The sequence below is a fragment of the Eleutherodactylus coqui genome, chromosome 1 (assembly GCF_035609145.1).
Source record: "Eleutherodactylus coqui strain aEleCoq1 chromosome 1, aEleCoq1.hap1, whole genome shotgun sequence".
Taxonomy (NCBI): Eukaryota; Metazoa; Chordata; class Amphibia; order Anura; family Eleutherodactylidae; genus Eleutherodactylus; species Eleutherodactylus coqui.
In genome coordinates, this window is record NC_089837.1 from 481,820,777 (window position 1) to 481,837,808 (window position 17,032).

The 17,032-nt window shown below is 45.3% G+C and overlaps 1 protein-coding gene across 1 annotated transcript in view; it reads left to right on the forward strand.

Annotated features, from left to right (window-relative positions):
• KMT2D (lysine methyltransferase 2D) overlaps positions 1-17,032 on the forward strand; it is a 129,502-nt gene that overhangs the window by 32,367 nt on the left and 80,103 nt on the right. Inside the window, 9 exon segments of the mRNA XM_066585665.1 lie at positions 1,102-1,298; positions 2,462-2,571; positions 2,647-2,809; positions 4,095-4,260; positions 4,391-4,505; positions 5,779-5,960; positions 7,725-7,888; positions 9,120-9,988; positions 16,375-16,491. Of these exon segments, the coding sequence (XP_066441762.1) occupies positions 1,102-1,298; positions 2,462-2,571; positions 2,647-2,809; positions 4,095-4,260; positions 4,391-4,505; positions 5,779-5,960; positions 7,725-7,888; positions 9,120-9,988; positions 16,375-16,491 (2,083 nt within the window).

Genomic DNA, 17,032 nt, shown 5'->3' on the forward strand with positions numbered 1-17,032 from the left:
GTTGTCACAGCACTCTCTTCCTGGTGACGGGGCTTTGAATACCCTGCTTCCTGCAAGCGAGTGCTGTAATTGGATCACAGTTGCTCAGCCAATTAGAGCTGGCGCCTGATGAACCAATCACAGCTATTCAGTGATGGCATTCACTGAATAGCTGTGATTGATCGAGCGCTGGCTCTGATTGGCTGAGGTAGCGGCGCTTGTGATCCAATAACATCACTCGCTTACTGGAGACGAGGTATTCGAAGCCCTGTCACCAGAAAGAGTGCTGTGTCAGCGCTGAGGACACAGCAGCCTGCCGCAGCGCCGGAGGCCAACGTGAAGGGTTTGGACGCCGCCGGCTACACGAGTATTGCTTTACAATTGTAAATCACTTTTGAAGTGGTTGCCACTGAAGGGGTCTCCCTTCCAGCTTCTCTGTAATCTACTCTCTGTCCTTGGGTATAGAGCTTCTGTAGGAACAAGAACACAGGGGTGTTGCCATAGGGATGGGGGGAGGAGCTGTCTTCACAGGGGTGCTCCTGTGCACTCGCAGGCTGACAGATCTGCAGACACTGTGATAACTAATCTTCACAATCTCTGCTTTTCCTGGGGATGTTTGTGTGTTTTTGTATACACATGCTATATTGAGTTTACTCACCATTTGGTCAAAACGCCTGAATCATTTTGGGACAGTAGAGGGGCGGGCATTCAGGTACTGCTCCCCAGCTGATTGGACCACAGACTGTGTAATGCAGCATGTGTAGTCAGGGCAAGGAAGTGCAGGACAGTGAACTACTAGCAGAATGCTAGGCTTACAACACGGCCCCAGCCTAATAGTGGATTGCAAACAGCAGGACAATAGAAAAATGGGAAAGATAACCTGAAAATCAGAACTTAGACATAAAACGGGATACAAACAGCAGCAAATAAGAGGATAAGTAGAACCTGGTGTATTTTGGAAAGCTTGTTAAATACTTGGGTACGCTTTAAACTCTAAGAAATCCTAATTATGTATGCATGTGTATTTTTTACCACAGTCTTTTTTCCTACTAACCTTTCATAATGGTAGAAAGTATTCTTGTGTTTCGTTATGGTCCTCATTACTTACTGTTTCCACTGTAGGCGCTGTGCTCTCTGCAATTGTGGAGAATGGAGTCCACAGGGACAGCGGGAACTCCTGCGGTTTGATCCTTCTCCAGGCCGCCCACAATTGGATCCTGCTCTCTGCCGGGTACAAGGAATCGGCACAGAGTATTTGGATCCTTCTATTATTGGCTTTGCCAAGTCTGTGTTACCAGAGGAGCTCTTCGAACCTTCAGGTTAGGATTAATTGTTTTTGTCATTGGGTTTGCACTCTGGAATGTTGAAGTTGTCTATTACACTTCTGACTCTCACCACTGATGGCGACGTCCAGCCCTTCTGCACTTACAGTGGGCCGGAGAATCGGCTGATCAGTGGCAAATACCCGCTGATCAACTGTTGACGACTTATCGTTTGGGTATGTCATCAATAGTAAAAGTCCGGTATACCCCTTGAAACTTGAACCAGAAGCTCTCTGATTGCTATGGTAATGTATTGCAGTACTTCTATACTGCAATGCATTATCGCTTTCAATAGCGATCACAGGCCATGGCAGTCCCAGACAATGGCAGTCCATCGACCCTCCGCAATTCAATAGCAGAGAGCCGAAGATGCCAGAAAGGGAGCGCGCATGTAAGGGGTTAACAGCAGGGATCTGTTCTCGCTCATTTCTGCTGTTGCAGTGGGAGGCTGGCGGTCCAACCATAATTTACCTCCTCTTGCAAGATCTACCATCGTGCCAGGACATAAACTTGCGTCCTGTGGCATGAAGGGGTTAAAGCTTCCTTGTGTTAAATTGAAATAAATTTTTATTAAAGATGATTTGACTTACTGTCTCTTAAGGACAGGTCACATTAGTGGTTTTTTGTTTCAGTCTAGCCGTTCTGAAGCACATGGATAACTTTCAGTTAACTCGGTTTTCCATGGACAGCAATGTTAAAAAAAAAAAAAAGGCACATTTATGAAAGCTCTTACGCCACCTTGTGGTGTAAAAAAGAAAAAAAAAGTTGCAAACTGGTATTTGTGCAAAAAGTTGCAACTTTTTTTAGTTTTCTATGCCAGCCCGATACTTTTCAAAAAGTGGGAGAAGTTTGTCGGAAGGGGGCGTGGCTGTCCCAGACCAACAGATTTATATAATTTAAGTCCTACCAGAAGTATACGCCAGTTTGGACCGAAGTATGTTTCGGTGAAGGCACACAGAGCTGACTATATGAAGAGACCTGTAGCTCTTCACGTATCCAGTGCGCCGGGGGACATCGTCATACGAAGCCTGGCGTCGCAAATGCCGGACCTAGTAAATTTCCTCCAAAGTGTTCAGTTTCAATGTATGTCTATGGGCACAAAACCCGAAGCGCTAGTGTGAACGGCCCCTTACTGACGCTTACATTCTCTCCTTACACAGGTCACTGCTGGGTTCACCACTGGTGTGCGTCTTGGTCATATGGAGTCCAGCAGGTGGAAGGATCTGGACTGACTAATGTGGATAAAGCTGTACTCTCAGGGATATCACAGGTTTGTAGATGGATGAGCTTCGCAGCCTTTATAGGGTTGAATGTAGCAGAAATATATCCCGTTTGTCTCTTCTAGAAATGTGAATACTGTAAACGGCTGGGTGCTACCATTCAGTGCCACTCGACAGGGTGTCTGCGCCGATATCATTTTCCATGCGCTGCTGCGAGTGGATCCTTCCAGTCAATGAAGACCTTACAATTGCTGTGTACGGAACATGTGGCAGAAGCGGCTGCAATGGGTTAGTCCAGACTCCCCCTCCCATCATATGCTTTATATTGGCGCTCAGATACCTGCTTGTGTGAAAGTTGCGCTGATCAGATGTATTGCGTGGGGAAAAGTTACCAAAAGTGAATGTTTTTTACAGATCTGAGAGATTCTCTAATCCTAAAGGGATCTATGATTTCCAGGAACAACGTTTCTCTATTTTATTTAGGATCTATTTTTTTTGTCTCACTTTTTTAACATTTCTGGTTAAGTTTAACCCTTTAAGGACAGGGTCTAGTTTGGTAGTTAAGGAATCAGCTATTCTTTGGGGACTTTTATCTCCACTTTTCAAAAGCCATAACTTTTTTTTTTCTTCTTGTTTGTTGTGTGGCAAGCTGTAGATTTTATCCGTACAATGTTGGTGCATATAATATATAGCGCACAAATTCCACCATTGTGCTTTCTTTCTTTCTTGCTTTCAGTATACAGTGTAAATAAAACTTTTTTTTTTTTTCCGTTTTACTTCTGTGGGCCGGTACTTTTTGGAAAATGCAGATGATTCTATTGTGTAAAAGTGGAAAAAACTAATAAAAAAATTTGAAAATTATTTATATATATATATATATATATATATATATATATATATATATATAATTATAAAAGAAAATTTTCTAATATTTTTCTTTTTTTTTAGTTTTTTTCTTTTTTTCCACTTTTACACAATAGAATCCTCTTCATTTTCCAAAAAGGGGACAAAACTTGTTTTGGCATCATTGCTGCATTCAAAGACCAATAACTGTAATTTTTTTTAGGAGAAGTGAAACATATTTTCAAAAGTTTTTTTCCTTTTTTTCCCCCCCCCCCCTACACTTTTGACTTTGTAGGGGACTTGAACGTGAAAACCTATGATCACATAGTATATTATCAGTGTATTATCTGGTTTCCTTGTTAATGCTTGCTAGGGCAGATGCGGAGGCGACTGACTGACATTTGGTTGCCATGGCAACCCATCGGCCCTCCACAATTGGATGGCGGAGTGCCGATGACCCAGCTGTTAGCTTTCCCCCGTCCTGCTCTTAACCGTGCTCATGCCGCAATCAAAATTGATTGCAGAATATAAAGTGTTAATGGCAGGGATTGGCGTTCAGTCAGAGCCAGCTGCTGATGGCGTGTGCTCCGCTCCTGAACCCATGCCATTTACATGCTGGAAATGTGCAACACTTTGCAGGGACCCCTTACCTTCCATAATGTATGGGAATAAGTAAAAAAAAAAAAATTTTGCAGTTTCATGCCTGTTCTTTTTGTCCCTCCCATGTCAGACGACTCTCGTTGTGTGCTGTGTGACAAGCCCGGTGACCTCAGAGACCTCCTGTTCTGCACCAGTTGTGGACTGCACTATCATGGTTCTTGCCTGGAGGTTACCATAACACCGTTGAGGCGCTCCGGCTGGCAATGTCCAGAGTGTAAAGTGTGCCAAAGTTGCAGGTAGGAAAAATAAGTATGCTCTGCGGCAATATTGTTTAAAAAAAAAGAAAAAAAACTGACCTAAAACCGTCCCGTTTACGGCTGAACAATGCTAATGGTTTGTGTTTAATCCATATCTTACCCCAAACAGAAAACCTGGCAAGGATTCGATGCTATTGGTATGTGATTCTTGTGACAAAGGATATCACACGTTCTGTCTGAAACCTGCCATCGAGGATCTGCCTGCAGGCTCATGGAAGTGCAAGGTATGCCACTTGTCTCATGTATCGCTGTCGTACGATCAGCAGGATTGTGCCCGTCATGGTGGTTGTCATTTTCTGCCAAGGTGTCGAAATTCTACTGACATCTGAAAATGTTTTTGTTTTTGGAAATGTGGGTTACTGGGAACCGTGCGGCCCTCTCATCACCTATGTGGGTTGTCGCTCAGCCGCTCTAGAGGGCGGAGTGGCAGATAGACCAGGCTTTACACCAGTTTCACACCGCTGTATTGTAAGTGGCGCCCAACTAGCATCTGGCAGCACAGAGTTACCTGTCCGTGTGCCATGTGATCTGCACGCTGCCGTAGAGATCCGGCAACTGAATGCCTGACATTCAGTTGCCTGGGAGGGCTGGATGACATCATCTTCAGAAGCTTTAACACCTCCCCCACCAACAGTCATGTAAAAAAGTAAAAAAAAAAAAACCCAAGCTGTTACCTTTTTTTTTTTTTTTGCTTGGATTTTGAGTTTGTCTCCTATAAACATAGAAGACACAGAACTGTCACCTTTAAGTGCGTTTTTAACCCCTTAGGCCCCATGTCCATGGACATAATTGAATTGTGGAATCCAGGTGGGTCACCCGCACGGACAATCTGCAGTTCAATATGCCCATCGACTATCATTGGGCATCCGCAGGTATTTAAATAGCTGCGGATGTCTCCCACCCCGCGTGAGAATCTCCCACCCCTGCGTTTATTCTCTCCCTGCTATCACAAAAGAAAATAAATTTTCTTTTGTGATAGCAGGGAGAGAATAAACGCATCAATTCTGCCATAGTTTTTTTTATTTATTTATTTTACAGCGATAAATTGTGGAGAGTCACAGGAGAGTCCCACAGCTTCTCTGCTGCCACTCGTCTGCCCCTCTCTCTCCTGTACACACTGACTGAAATGACAACTGTAAATTCAGTATTCCCGGCCCCACTTCAAACAGCTGTAGCTCCAGTCTTATGAGGGCTACCAATACGATTCGGGTGTCCTATTAAAGCCTGGAATCTTAGCCCTAATAGCCTAGAGCTACAGCTGTTTACATTTTTGGATGAACAGAGCTCATTCTACTTTTAATATCCTTTTCCTGCAGAACGAACAGAGCTCGTCCTAAATTGTGGGAAATAATGGAAACTGAATTGGCAAGAGGTCAGCGTAGTCTTTCAAAAAAAAAAAAATGTCTTTGCACTCTGTGGGAATGTTGTTGAAATGATGAACACCTGAAGTAGTAATAAACCTTATTCCTGGTCGTTAATTGCTTTACAATGTTTCAGAATTGCAGTGTCTGTCGAATCTGTGGCTCTCGAACAGCACAGTTGGAGCCTGGGAGTCCATGGTATGAGAACTTCTCCGTGTGCAAGAAATGCCAAGAGCAAAGATGCCTGTCAGAGCCCTGTGTTCAGTGTAATCAGCCCGGCTCCTTGGAGAACATGAATCAGTGCCCCAATTGCTCAAAGTATGATTGTCTTATATCTATTAATGTTTTTTTTTTTTTTAAGCTGTGTGAGAGCCTAGATTACATAACTATACACGGAACAACTGCTGGGCACCCAAGAGTTGTCCCAACGACTACCGTTTTTGTGCTTTCACACCGTAGCGATGGTCTCTCAGTGAATGTAGGCTGGGTGTGGTGGAAATCTCTTCTGGCCTGCCTGCCTCTGTTCACTGCAAACGGGCAGCTGTTAAAAGATTTATCGAGTCCTGACTATACTTAGTGAGAAGTTGCTCGCTAGTCGCTTCATAGAATCATAGAATGATAGAGTTGGAAGGGACCTCCAGGGTCATCTGGTCCAACCCCCTGCTTAGTGCAGGATCACTAAATCATCCCAGACAGATATTTGTCCAGCCTTTGTTTGAACACTTCCATGGAAGGAGAACTCAGTACCTCCCGTGGTAACCTGTTCCACTCATTGATCACCCTAATATCTAATTTGTGTCTCCTCCTTTTCAGTTTCATCCCATTCCTTTTAGTCTTTCCTTGTACAAATGAGAATAGGGCTGATCCCTCTGCACTGTGACAGCCCTTCCGATATTTGTAGACAGCTATTAAGTCTCCTCTCAGCCTACTTGTTTGCAAGCTAAACATTCCCAGATCCTTTAACCGTTCCTCATAGGACATGATTTGCAGACCACTCGCCATCTTGGTAGCTCTTCTCTGAACTTGCTCCAGTGTTTTTTTTTGTTTTTTTTAAAATCAGGCAGTCCAGAACTGGACACAGTATTCCAGATGAGGTCTGGCCAGGAAAGAGTAGAGGGGGAGATAACTGCCTCACGTGTTCTAGACCCGACGCTTCTCTTAATACATCCCAAAATTGTATTTTCCTTTTTTGTTGCTGCATCACATTGTTGACTCATGTTCAGTCTATGATCTATTAGTATACCCAAGTCTTTTTCACATGTGCTGCTGCTTAGCTCAATTCCTTCCATTGTGTATGTGCTTTTTATATTTTTCCTGCGCAGGTGTAGGACCTTGCATTGTTAAATACCATTCTGTTATGCGCCCCCCAACTGTTCAATCTTATGCTGTTTTCTTTTAATCCTCTCTCTCCTCTAGTGTTAGCTATCCCTTCATCATTTCAGCGAGCTGAAACAAAGCGACTAACTAGTACTGAGTGATTTCTGCTCAGTGCCATGTCGGTGACTGTATATACAAGAGACGGCTACCATTGAGTCGCTGTTTCAAGCAGTGTATTTGAGCGATAGTCGCCCCGTGTAAAGGAACCTTTACGCTGCATTCATGGGATGTTGAACGTTTGTCATTTTAAAGTGCGTGTCAAGTGATTGCTATAAAACTAGGGGGGACTGTCCCAGTAAGATAAGGATCAGGCACGCCTAGGTTTTACAGTGAGGGACAATAAGATAATTCATCCCTGCGATGATAAAGTTACATTTCTCCTTGAGCGTCGCTAATTTCTTGGCTCTGCTATTAGAGAGAGGAAAAGGGTAAGAGCTTAACTGGATGACGCAGTAAGGAAACCTCGCAAGCTGCTATAGAACAAGACGTCCAGACGTGGCTTTCTTCTTTTGCAAACGGCTTTGTAGCGTCATTTTATAGACCTTGTTCCTGTGTGTTATCTGACCTTTTCGTAATCGAGCATCTAACTTTACTTTCTTCTAAATGTTACTGACCTATATAAAAGTAATTTAGCGTAGCGTTCCCCTTCATTATTTAATGTTGTGCTCATTATTTAAGAAAATTGATTTTCTTTATCACTCCTAGGTTCCATCATTCACTTTGTGCGCAAAAGTCTGAGTCGCCGGCACACAGCACAAGCTGTCCGTCATGTAGCAAACAGCAGGCTGCCTTACAGAAGAAGGATGAACAGGACAAGAGTGTTGATATCCCAAATACAGCCCTCTCAGAATGTGAAGCCAAACCACTAGGTTGGTATAAAGTCATCTTCTTGTACCCTTTTGGGCATAACTGTTCTCCCAATGAAATATTAAATAGTTTTTTTGGTGGGGTTCTTGTGATTCGAAGACAGACTCCTTGTTACCAAACCGTCCAGAAATTCCTGAACAGCCTATAAAAATTGCTTTCCCTTTTTGGCTATAAGATAATTGGTAGTTTAGGACAAAGAGTGAGTGGATATAAGAAATACCATCTGTGTCCATACAAGATAAGCAGTGTGAAGTGGATCTGCAGTTGTGGAAGTGGAGGTTCACTTTGTGTGTCTGTGTCTGTGTCTGTGTGTGAACTGAGCCCGTTCCAGATGCAGAGCGTGCCGACTAATTATACATCGAATATCCAGCAGCAAAGATCAGAAAAGGCTCTGATCCCAACTGTCTAACCCTTTAGATGCCCCGCTCAATACCCCCGTCACCCACTCGCCTCCCCCATTGTGCAATTATAGGTTACCAATGGGTTGTCATGGCAAGCGGGAAACTAAGTAAACCCTCCAATTAATTCTGTAGAGGTCCAAACGACTAAAATATGCTTACAGTGCATGCCTTACCAAAAAGGGACAAATGCTAAAATGTCTTTTTTTTTTTTTTGTTTTTTTGGAATGAAGTGATCAGTAAATTGTATGTACCCAAAAATGGTGCCAATTAAGAGAGGAGGAGAAAAATGGAATCCCACAAAAATCCCACGTTTTATTTTAACTTTTCTGTAGATAGAGGTAGCATAATTAGTTAAGCCAAAAAAGACAGACCCAAGTCCATCCAGTTCAGCCTATTCCACCTACTACCCCCTTATGGGTCTTATTTTATGGTGACCTATAAAGCAATTTAAGTTTTTTCTTTTTTTTTTTTAAGTGAGTAGTAGAAGAGTTTCTCAGTACATTATGTGGTATATTAAGTCATTCAATTGACAAAATACTACTTTAAAAAAAACAAGCCCTCTTATCGTCAGTAGACCACAAAAAAAAAAAAATTCTTGCAAGACCAGGATGAAAAAACAGTCTCTGCCAAAACTGTCTATGTTGGCAAGGAGTTAGTGTGGTCCCGTTTTGGAAGTACATACGCACTGTGGTCAACTCGTATTTGTACAGCGCTGTGTAATGTTAATGCTATGTGAATAATGGGGAAGAGAATTGATATATTACCTTCTGTTTTATATTTTTGGTCTTTTTAAAATCCTTAATATCCCTGCACCCTTTTCAATATTTCTCAGTTTTAACAACGGATGAAGATGGGCTCGGTGCCTCAGACAATGAAGCTGCTGAGGCTCCGGAGATGCTTCCTAACACCCCCCCGCTGCCAATTGAGACCAGAAGTCCTCCTCCTTTGGAAGCAGAACCATCCCATCAGGAGAGGGCGTTTGACCCGTGTGCATCACTCGATGAGGCTCCTGTATTAGTCACAGTGGAAGATGAAGATATGGAAGTTGAGGAAGAAGGCGCGGAGAACATCCAGGAACATAAACAGATTGCATCTTCGCTTTCACAAAGTTCTCCTCAACAGACGTTATTAAAACCTTCAACTCCTGATAGGACTCAGGCAAATGCCTCTATAGATGAGGACACGCAACCTATGGACTCGCTGAGCCTAGATGATGGCACCTGCCAGAGTCCTGCTAGGACAAAAGAGGACACTTCCAATAGTTTCTTTCAGCAGCAGTCTGTTTTAGACTGTGAGATGAGTGCGGACTCTGAAGAGCCTCCCTGTAAGTCTACAATGGCAATGTTAAATGATGACAACGCAGTAGGTCAAGACGGTGCAGGGGATTACTCTATGGACAAAGTTCGAATGCCCATTAGATGCACTATCATCAAGTCCGACATTGTAAATGAGATTTCCAATCTGAGCCAGGGTGATACAACCGGTAGCTTTCATGGCTCTGACGCTTTAGGTTCACCTGACCCCGAGGGCGGGTCCCTCTGTATGGAGATGTGCTTGCACAAGGAGGATGGGTCTTTGAGGCTGTGCACAGACTCTATGCCAGAAACTGATGATTCTCTATTATATGACCCCTCGATTGGGAAGATGGAGGGAGAGAAGGCAAGACGGAAATGTTCTCCGGGTCGATCAAGAGTCAAACATGTAAGTGGAAATTGCGTTGTGAGTCATGTCAACCATTAGAACAAATATAATATACTTTTTTAATTGAATTTGCATTGCTAGTGGCTAGTTGTGAATGAACTTTTTAAGGGGTTGTCCTCTTACTGGACAACGTTCATGCTATAGTTCCACGTGTCTTAAAATTAAAGAGCAGTACTTACCTGTCGGCTGCCACGGGGATCCAGCGCTGTCGCCCTGCTGTCCTCCAGATGATGTTGACGGAAGTCACCTGACTGCTGCAGCCAATCAGAGACTGCAGTGTCAGCGCTCATTCTCCTAGCAGCGGCACTCCTGGGCTCTAGAATACCAGGACTTCAGAATGGTGACTGCAGCCTTTGGCTGTAAGGGTCAGGGGACTTCCTCTTCACGTAAATCACGAGAGGACGGTAGTGCTGAATCCCCGCAGAAGACGACCGGTAAGAACTGCCCTTTTTGTTTTTAAGACACTTAAAGCTATAGCAGGAAAGTTGTCTGGTAACCCGACAAGCCCTTTAAGAGTTTAACCAATACACGCCCTGTTAGTTGGTGGCTCTGGACATTTCATCTAAACCCATTGCTTGCAGGTACATTAAGAGTACATTCACACGTAGCAGTATTGGTGCCTCCTCCGACATCTATACTGCTCCGACATCTACACTGAATGGAACAATGCTCTCGGCCGTGGTCATTCTAGATCGGCGCTATGGACCCCCGTCGTCCAAGTGAGCGGTAACTGAACTTCTAAGTATTGGTGCAGATTTTCCACAGTGGAAAAAAAATTGCCATCGCCATAAACGCTCATGACCCTCAAGGCTTTTTTGGAAGATCTTGCAGACTTTCAGTGACTGGCGTAGGTAAGTCCGTATATGATATACCGCCACAGTGTATGTACTGCTGCTATAACGGCGCGATCACTCAGCAGTATGCTAGATACGCTCAGAGGATGGGAAGACTTAGTCTTGTAGTTCTTACAAACAGCCTGTCCTTCGTGGCGCTGCCTGCCAAGTTCCAGACTGGTTGTGAATGCAACGTGATTCTTTAGGAAGAAGCTCCTTCCATTGAGCCGCTCTGATTGACAGCTGTCATGGTCTCCTAATTGGGTGCTACAACTTGCGGCACTGTGGAGCTGCTCTATAGGCACAGCGGAGACCAAGAATTGCCTCCAGGGCACTTGAAGCAGCGGTGCGCTGGGGAATAAAATTATGATCACAGGTATGTGTAATCCTCCTCCAGGCTGCTACCTAGCGCTGTCAGCAGTTCTGCATGATTAAAAACTGCTAAACCTCTTTAAAGGGGTTGCATCTGGAGCACAAGTTATCCACAGGATAGGGAATAACGCGCTAATCGGTGGGGGTCTTGCCATTGACACCCCCTCTGATCCTGAGAACAGGGATCCGGTGTCCTCACTGCCGGGTTATTGCACGGACCGCAGTGAGGAGGAGCCTGAATAGATTGCGGGTCGAACAAGTTTGAATAGGACTGCCGTAGATGGCTGAGCCGCAAGTACTTGGGCATTTCAGTCCGCCTCAATGAAATGAATGGAGTGCCAATTGTGCATGCTCAGCCAGTAACCTAGTATGTAAGGCCGAAAAGACATGCGTTCAGCCTATTACCCCCAGTGTTGATCCAGAGCAAGGCAAAAAACAATGAGGTTGAAGCCAATTTTCACCATTTTATGGGGAGAAAAATTATTTCCCCACTTCAATTTGGCAATTAGAATAATTCCCTACTGAAGTCACTAATGATAACGATTGTATCGCTGAAGAACGGCGTCCAGGTCCCTCTTGTACTATTTTATCGAAATCGCTATCAATAAGTCCTCAGGCAGAGAATTCTATAGTCTCACTGCTCTTACAGTAAAGAACCCCCTTAGATGCCTTTGCAGAAACATTCTTTCCTCGGGCGCTCTCAGTCTACTTTGTTACAGTCACAGTCATGAGAACCACATTCCCGGAATCGTGGCGGTCTCACTGGTGAGACTTACAACTTATGATCCTGGTATAACCCCTTTAAATAAAGGTAACCTGTCACCTTGGACCACTTCCACAAACTAATGTAATGAGCGCATACTATGGCCACAGAGTTCCAATTTCTACTACTTGTCTTTATGCGGCCTTCTGTCCCCACTGTGTGCCCACAAACGGGCCGCTCACTACATAGAGAGGACTACTGAGCTTTCACACATAATGGAGAGGGTAGTCCTCTTATGCCAATGGGCACACGGGACGGGAGTATATAATAAAGTGTTGGATGTTTCCACCATGTGAACAGGACCTTGTTACTCCAGGTTCTAGGCATGGTCCTAATTGAGTTTCTTTTAAACACCCTAAGGCTGGGTCCACATGGGGTGTAATTGCCGCAGAATTTCCGTGCAGACTTTCTTAGATTTGCAAAAAATCTCGCCCACAGGCTGCGGCCAAGCCGCGCTGCAAGTGACATGCCACGTGGAATTCAAAGACTCGGCATGTCAATTCTTTCCCAGTTTCCACGACGGTCTCTCTCCTCTCTATGGGGGGAGAGATGGCTGGAGCAGAATACATGCGGCGAAGCCTATCCAAAATCTATGGCAAAAGGCTGCGGGTTGGTGGTCTTCTGGTGATGCAGTGTTGCATGATTTAAAAAAAAAAAAATCGCAGCATCGCCTTTCTTTTTGCAATATACCCAATTGTATTCAATGGGGCTGGTGGCTGCAACGCCGGCCCTATTGAAAACAATGGGAGAACATCGCTATTCCCTGCCGCGGCTATGACAAGGCCCGATATCGCGCCCGCCAGTGGGCAGGACCCCCGACACCGTCTCCCGCATACTTTTGATAGACTTGATGTCACTGATTGCTATTAAGAATGCGCTAGTTTTCTGGTTTGTATTTCATCAATCATGTGTTTTTAGGCACTTGATTAGGTAAAACGATAAAAAGTTTGGTCCCATGTTAGCCAGTAGAGCAAAATGTGATTGTTCTCAGCAAGAGAAACCAAGTAATCTTGTAGATGTGATACCTTTTGTCGCGCACACATATGATCAGGCCCTGTGTGTGCAAAAAAGGCTAGAACTATGCACCAATATGCACACAAATCTCCCTCCTCAAACCTGGTTTACTGCACAAATACTTTGCACTGAAGCGGGCACAATTTGGCATACAGAAGCTCTCAGTGTTAAGGCCTAATTACATGCAAAGAATCTTTCAAATGATGGAAAGATTGACAGTTTAAGCGATCGTTTTGCGCAAAGCGTTAATGGACACTAATGTCCAGTAACGCTTTATCATCTTCATTTGCATGTAAAAGGACCTCTGGGAGCTGTTTGCAGAGCCCAGCATGTGGGCTGGGCTCTGCACACAGCTGTATTGTTCTTGTTGGGGCTGCCGGCAGAATACAATGTAATCTCCTGTCTTTATCTCTCTGTGGCTGAACTATGGATTTAAGTTCACATTAAAATCATTGTTCAGATGAAAAGTGCACAATGGTAGCATTTAGGCGCAAGGATTATCGTTCATTTGCGGTCGTTAATGCAAATTTGGGGAGATAATCGTTGCATATAAATGGGCCTTTAAGACGGAATAGAGACAGTGGGCAGGTTTGCAGCTCTCGAAGGAATAGAAGAAACCCCTTCTGATCACAGAGCAGACCTGCCAAGAGTCATGTTGTCCTTAGTGGATGTCTGGTGGGACAATGGGGGACTGGAGCGGAGTCGATATCTCATCAATATAGCATTTGGCAAATATGCTATCCGCATTGGTATGATTTGTATGTGACAATCGAGTCCTGGAGAGACCCTTACAGGAAGATCTATTATCTCTGTAGTTTTTGGCCTGATTACACTTTTTAGTGGACTTTCTTTGCCATTCATTTGTGCTTTTTTTGTCACATAAACTTGCCACAATGTTTCCCAACATCTACTTGGTCTAAGCGAAGACCGTCAGTTGAGACAATGTCTCGGCCGATGCGGCACAAGCCACCGCCGGTGCACTGAGTGTTCTATAGTGCCACAATCTTAAACCGCGCACACTTAGAACCACTTTGACAAAGTTCTAACAAGCACAACGTCACACATTGTAACTGTGTGTTCTGTGACATGCCGCAGTGCTTCATAGTAAGGTATTGCAGTGGACTGCGGGAGCCTGTCGGTGTTTCTAGCTGTCTGTGGTTAGGGGAGCGTGAATTCTGTTCTGACAGGTTCCCTTTTATAGATATTAATATACCGCACTCGTCTGACAGTGAAGTGGAGACGAAACTGCTGCTAACAAGATCAAGCAGGAGAGATTGGAAGGCTGCTGAATGTAGAAAACCTACGAAATAAGGGGAGATGGTAACAATGTAACGAACACCTTTAATTGCAAAGACGTGTCTCTATACATAAACTGGCGGCAGCGTTATATCTTAAGATAAAAGTGCATAATATGACTTTTCTATAGTTCGCAGCCACAACCAATGGCATAGGAGCAATAATCGTTGCGTGTAAACGCTGCCATAGTTAACTCTTCGCTGAACGATGATTTTAAGGTGAGCTTAAAAACCATCGTTCAGCCAGAGAGAAATAACACAGACCGCACACTGTGTTCTACATGAGTCGGAGATTACCTTGTATTCTGCTGACAGCTCCATTTTTCTCGCAGGGGCTGTGTGCTGATCTCTGCAAACCACTCCTGTAGGCCCTTTTTACACCAAAATGAAGCTGATAAAGTGTTAATGGACACTAGTGTTCATTTTACACCTTAAAGGGGTTGTCTCGCGGCAAGCATCAAAATTTAATATTACCCCATTCCCCCTGTCACCCCCCTGGCATAAAATAGCAATTTAAAGCGTTTTTTAAACCGCTTGCTACTCACCGATCCGACGAAATAAGGAGTTTAAAAAAATCTTCTCCCTAAGATGGCTGCCGGTCCTTTCCCAGGGATGCACTGCGGTTTTCTCCCATGGTGCACCGCAGGTCTTCTCCCATGGTGCACCACGGGCTCTGTGCGTTCCATTGCCGATTCCAGCCTCCTGATTGGCTGGAATCGGCACACGTGACGGGGCGGAGCTACGATGATGACGCGGTGACCAGCTCTCCGGCACGAGCGGCCCCATTCACCAGGCAGAAGACCGCACAGCGCAAGCGCGTCTAAAAAAGCAAGAAGACATCAGAATTAGACGGAGCCATGGAGACGAGGACGCCAGCAACGGAGCAGGTAAGTGAATAACTTCTGTATGGCTCCTAATTAATGCACAATGTATATTACAAAGTGCATTAATATGGCCATACAGAAGTGTATAGACCCACTTGCTGCCGCGGGACAACCCCTTTAATGACCAAACTATTTTCTTTCTCATTGCTTTATAACAAGAGCCTCATAGCGTCTCGATCGTCCATCTACGGTGGCTTCTGTTCATGTCTCTACGTGCCATAGACACTGATGGGGATTGCGGAGATCCAATGAGTGACAGAAGGAGCCCCCTCTCTTTCAGCCCTCTTACATGCCACAGTTTGCATTGACTGACTGGTATGTGAAAGGTTAAACGGCTGGGATTGTTGATTTCTCCGATCCACGCTGTTACAGCTGGAATCCTGCTGTCAAGAGACGGCCAGTGTTGCACACTCGCGCAGCTCTTCTCCTCCCGCCAACACTGCGCACACGGACCAATCAGGGCACAGAGTCCCTGCAATGTAGAACATATCATCTAGTCAGGGAAAACTGGCAATCACAGATGGAGCCTGCAGAGGAGAAAAACTGCTAAAATGCAGGATGTAAGTCAGTGGTGGTCTTCATGTGAGTGCACCCACGGCAGCTTCTCGTCAACATCCCCTAACGGTACACTTTAAGACCTGTTGCTGTTTTGAGGTGTGGTGGTATGGATTGTTATGCAGGTTATCATGCATGGTGTATGAGAATCTAAAATGCTGTTTGTCCTAATGGGACACATTTATGAAAGCTTTTACACCACTTTCTGGAATTCTTTAAAAAAACTTGCTTTTCTGCGTCAGCTGCATCACTTTTTTTGAAAAGTGGGTGGGGTTTGTCAGTAGGGCGTGGCACCCCGGACTGTCAAAATTTATGTATAAATGGCAGAAACTGGTGTAAATTATACCAGAAATGTACAGAGTTGGACCTGGCGTACATTTCTGGGAAGGTGCAGGGAACTGCCGGGATGCGCTGATTTCATGGAGAGGCCTGCGCCTGTTCTTGCTTTCAGTGCCTCAGGGGAAATCTTACTAAACCCAGCATTGCAAATTTCCCCCAATTCTGCACACAGTAGACTATTCTTCCTTGCATTATAACTAAATCACAGCAGTTTATACTTAATGCGATACTTTTTATGCAGCTTTTTTGTTACATTTTCCATGTATGACTTCATATGTTTTTTTTTTTTTTTTGCCTATTTACATTTCTTAATTCCATGTCATATTTATAGGGTCGAAGCAGCAGCTTTCCTGGTAGACGGCGACCTCGAGGAGGTAGTGGAGCAAGTAGCAGGGGTAGAGGCAGATCAAGATTAAAGTCTACAACCTCTTCCATTGAGACTTTGCCGGTGAGATTTGCCATGCCCACACTCTTCTTAAGCTTGAGCCGAAAATAATCTCATGGGGGCAGCCAAGCTGCTGCTGACCTCTCCCGTTGGGGGGATCAGCCAAGCTGCTGCTGACCCCTCCTGTTGCGGGGATCAGCCGAGCTGCTGCTGACCTCTCCTGTTGGGGGGGGGGGGGGGGGTCAGCCGAGCTGCTGCTGACCTCTCCTGTTGGGGGGGGGGGGGGGGGGGTCAGCCGAGCTGCTGCTGACCTCTCCTGTTGGGGGGGGGGGGGGGGGATCAGCCGAGCTGCTGCCGACCTCTCCTGTTGGGGGGGAGGGATCAGCCGAGCTGCTGCCGACCTCTCCTGTTGGGGGGGAGGGATCAGCCGAGCTGCCGCTGACCTCTCCTGTTGGGGAGGGATCAGCCGAGCTGCCGCTGACCTCTCCTGTTGGGGGGGGGATCAGCCGAGCTGCTGCCGACCTCTCCTGTTGGGGGGGGGGGGGGATCAGCCGAGCTGCTGCTGACCTCTCCTGTTGGGGGGGGATCAGCCGAGCTGCTGCCG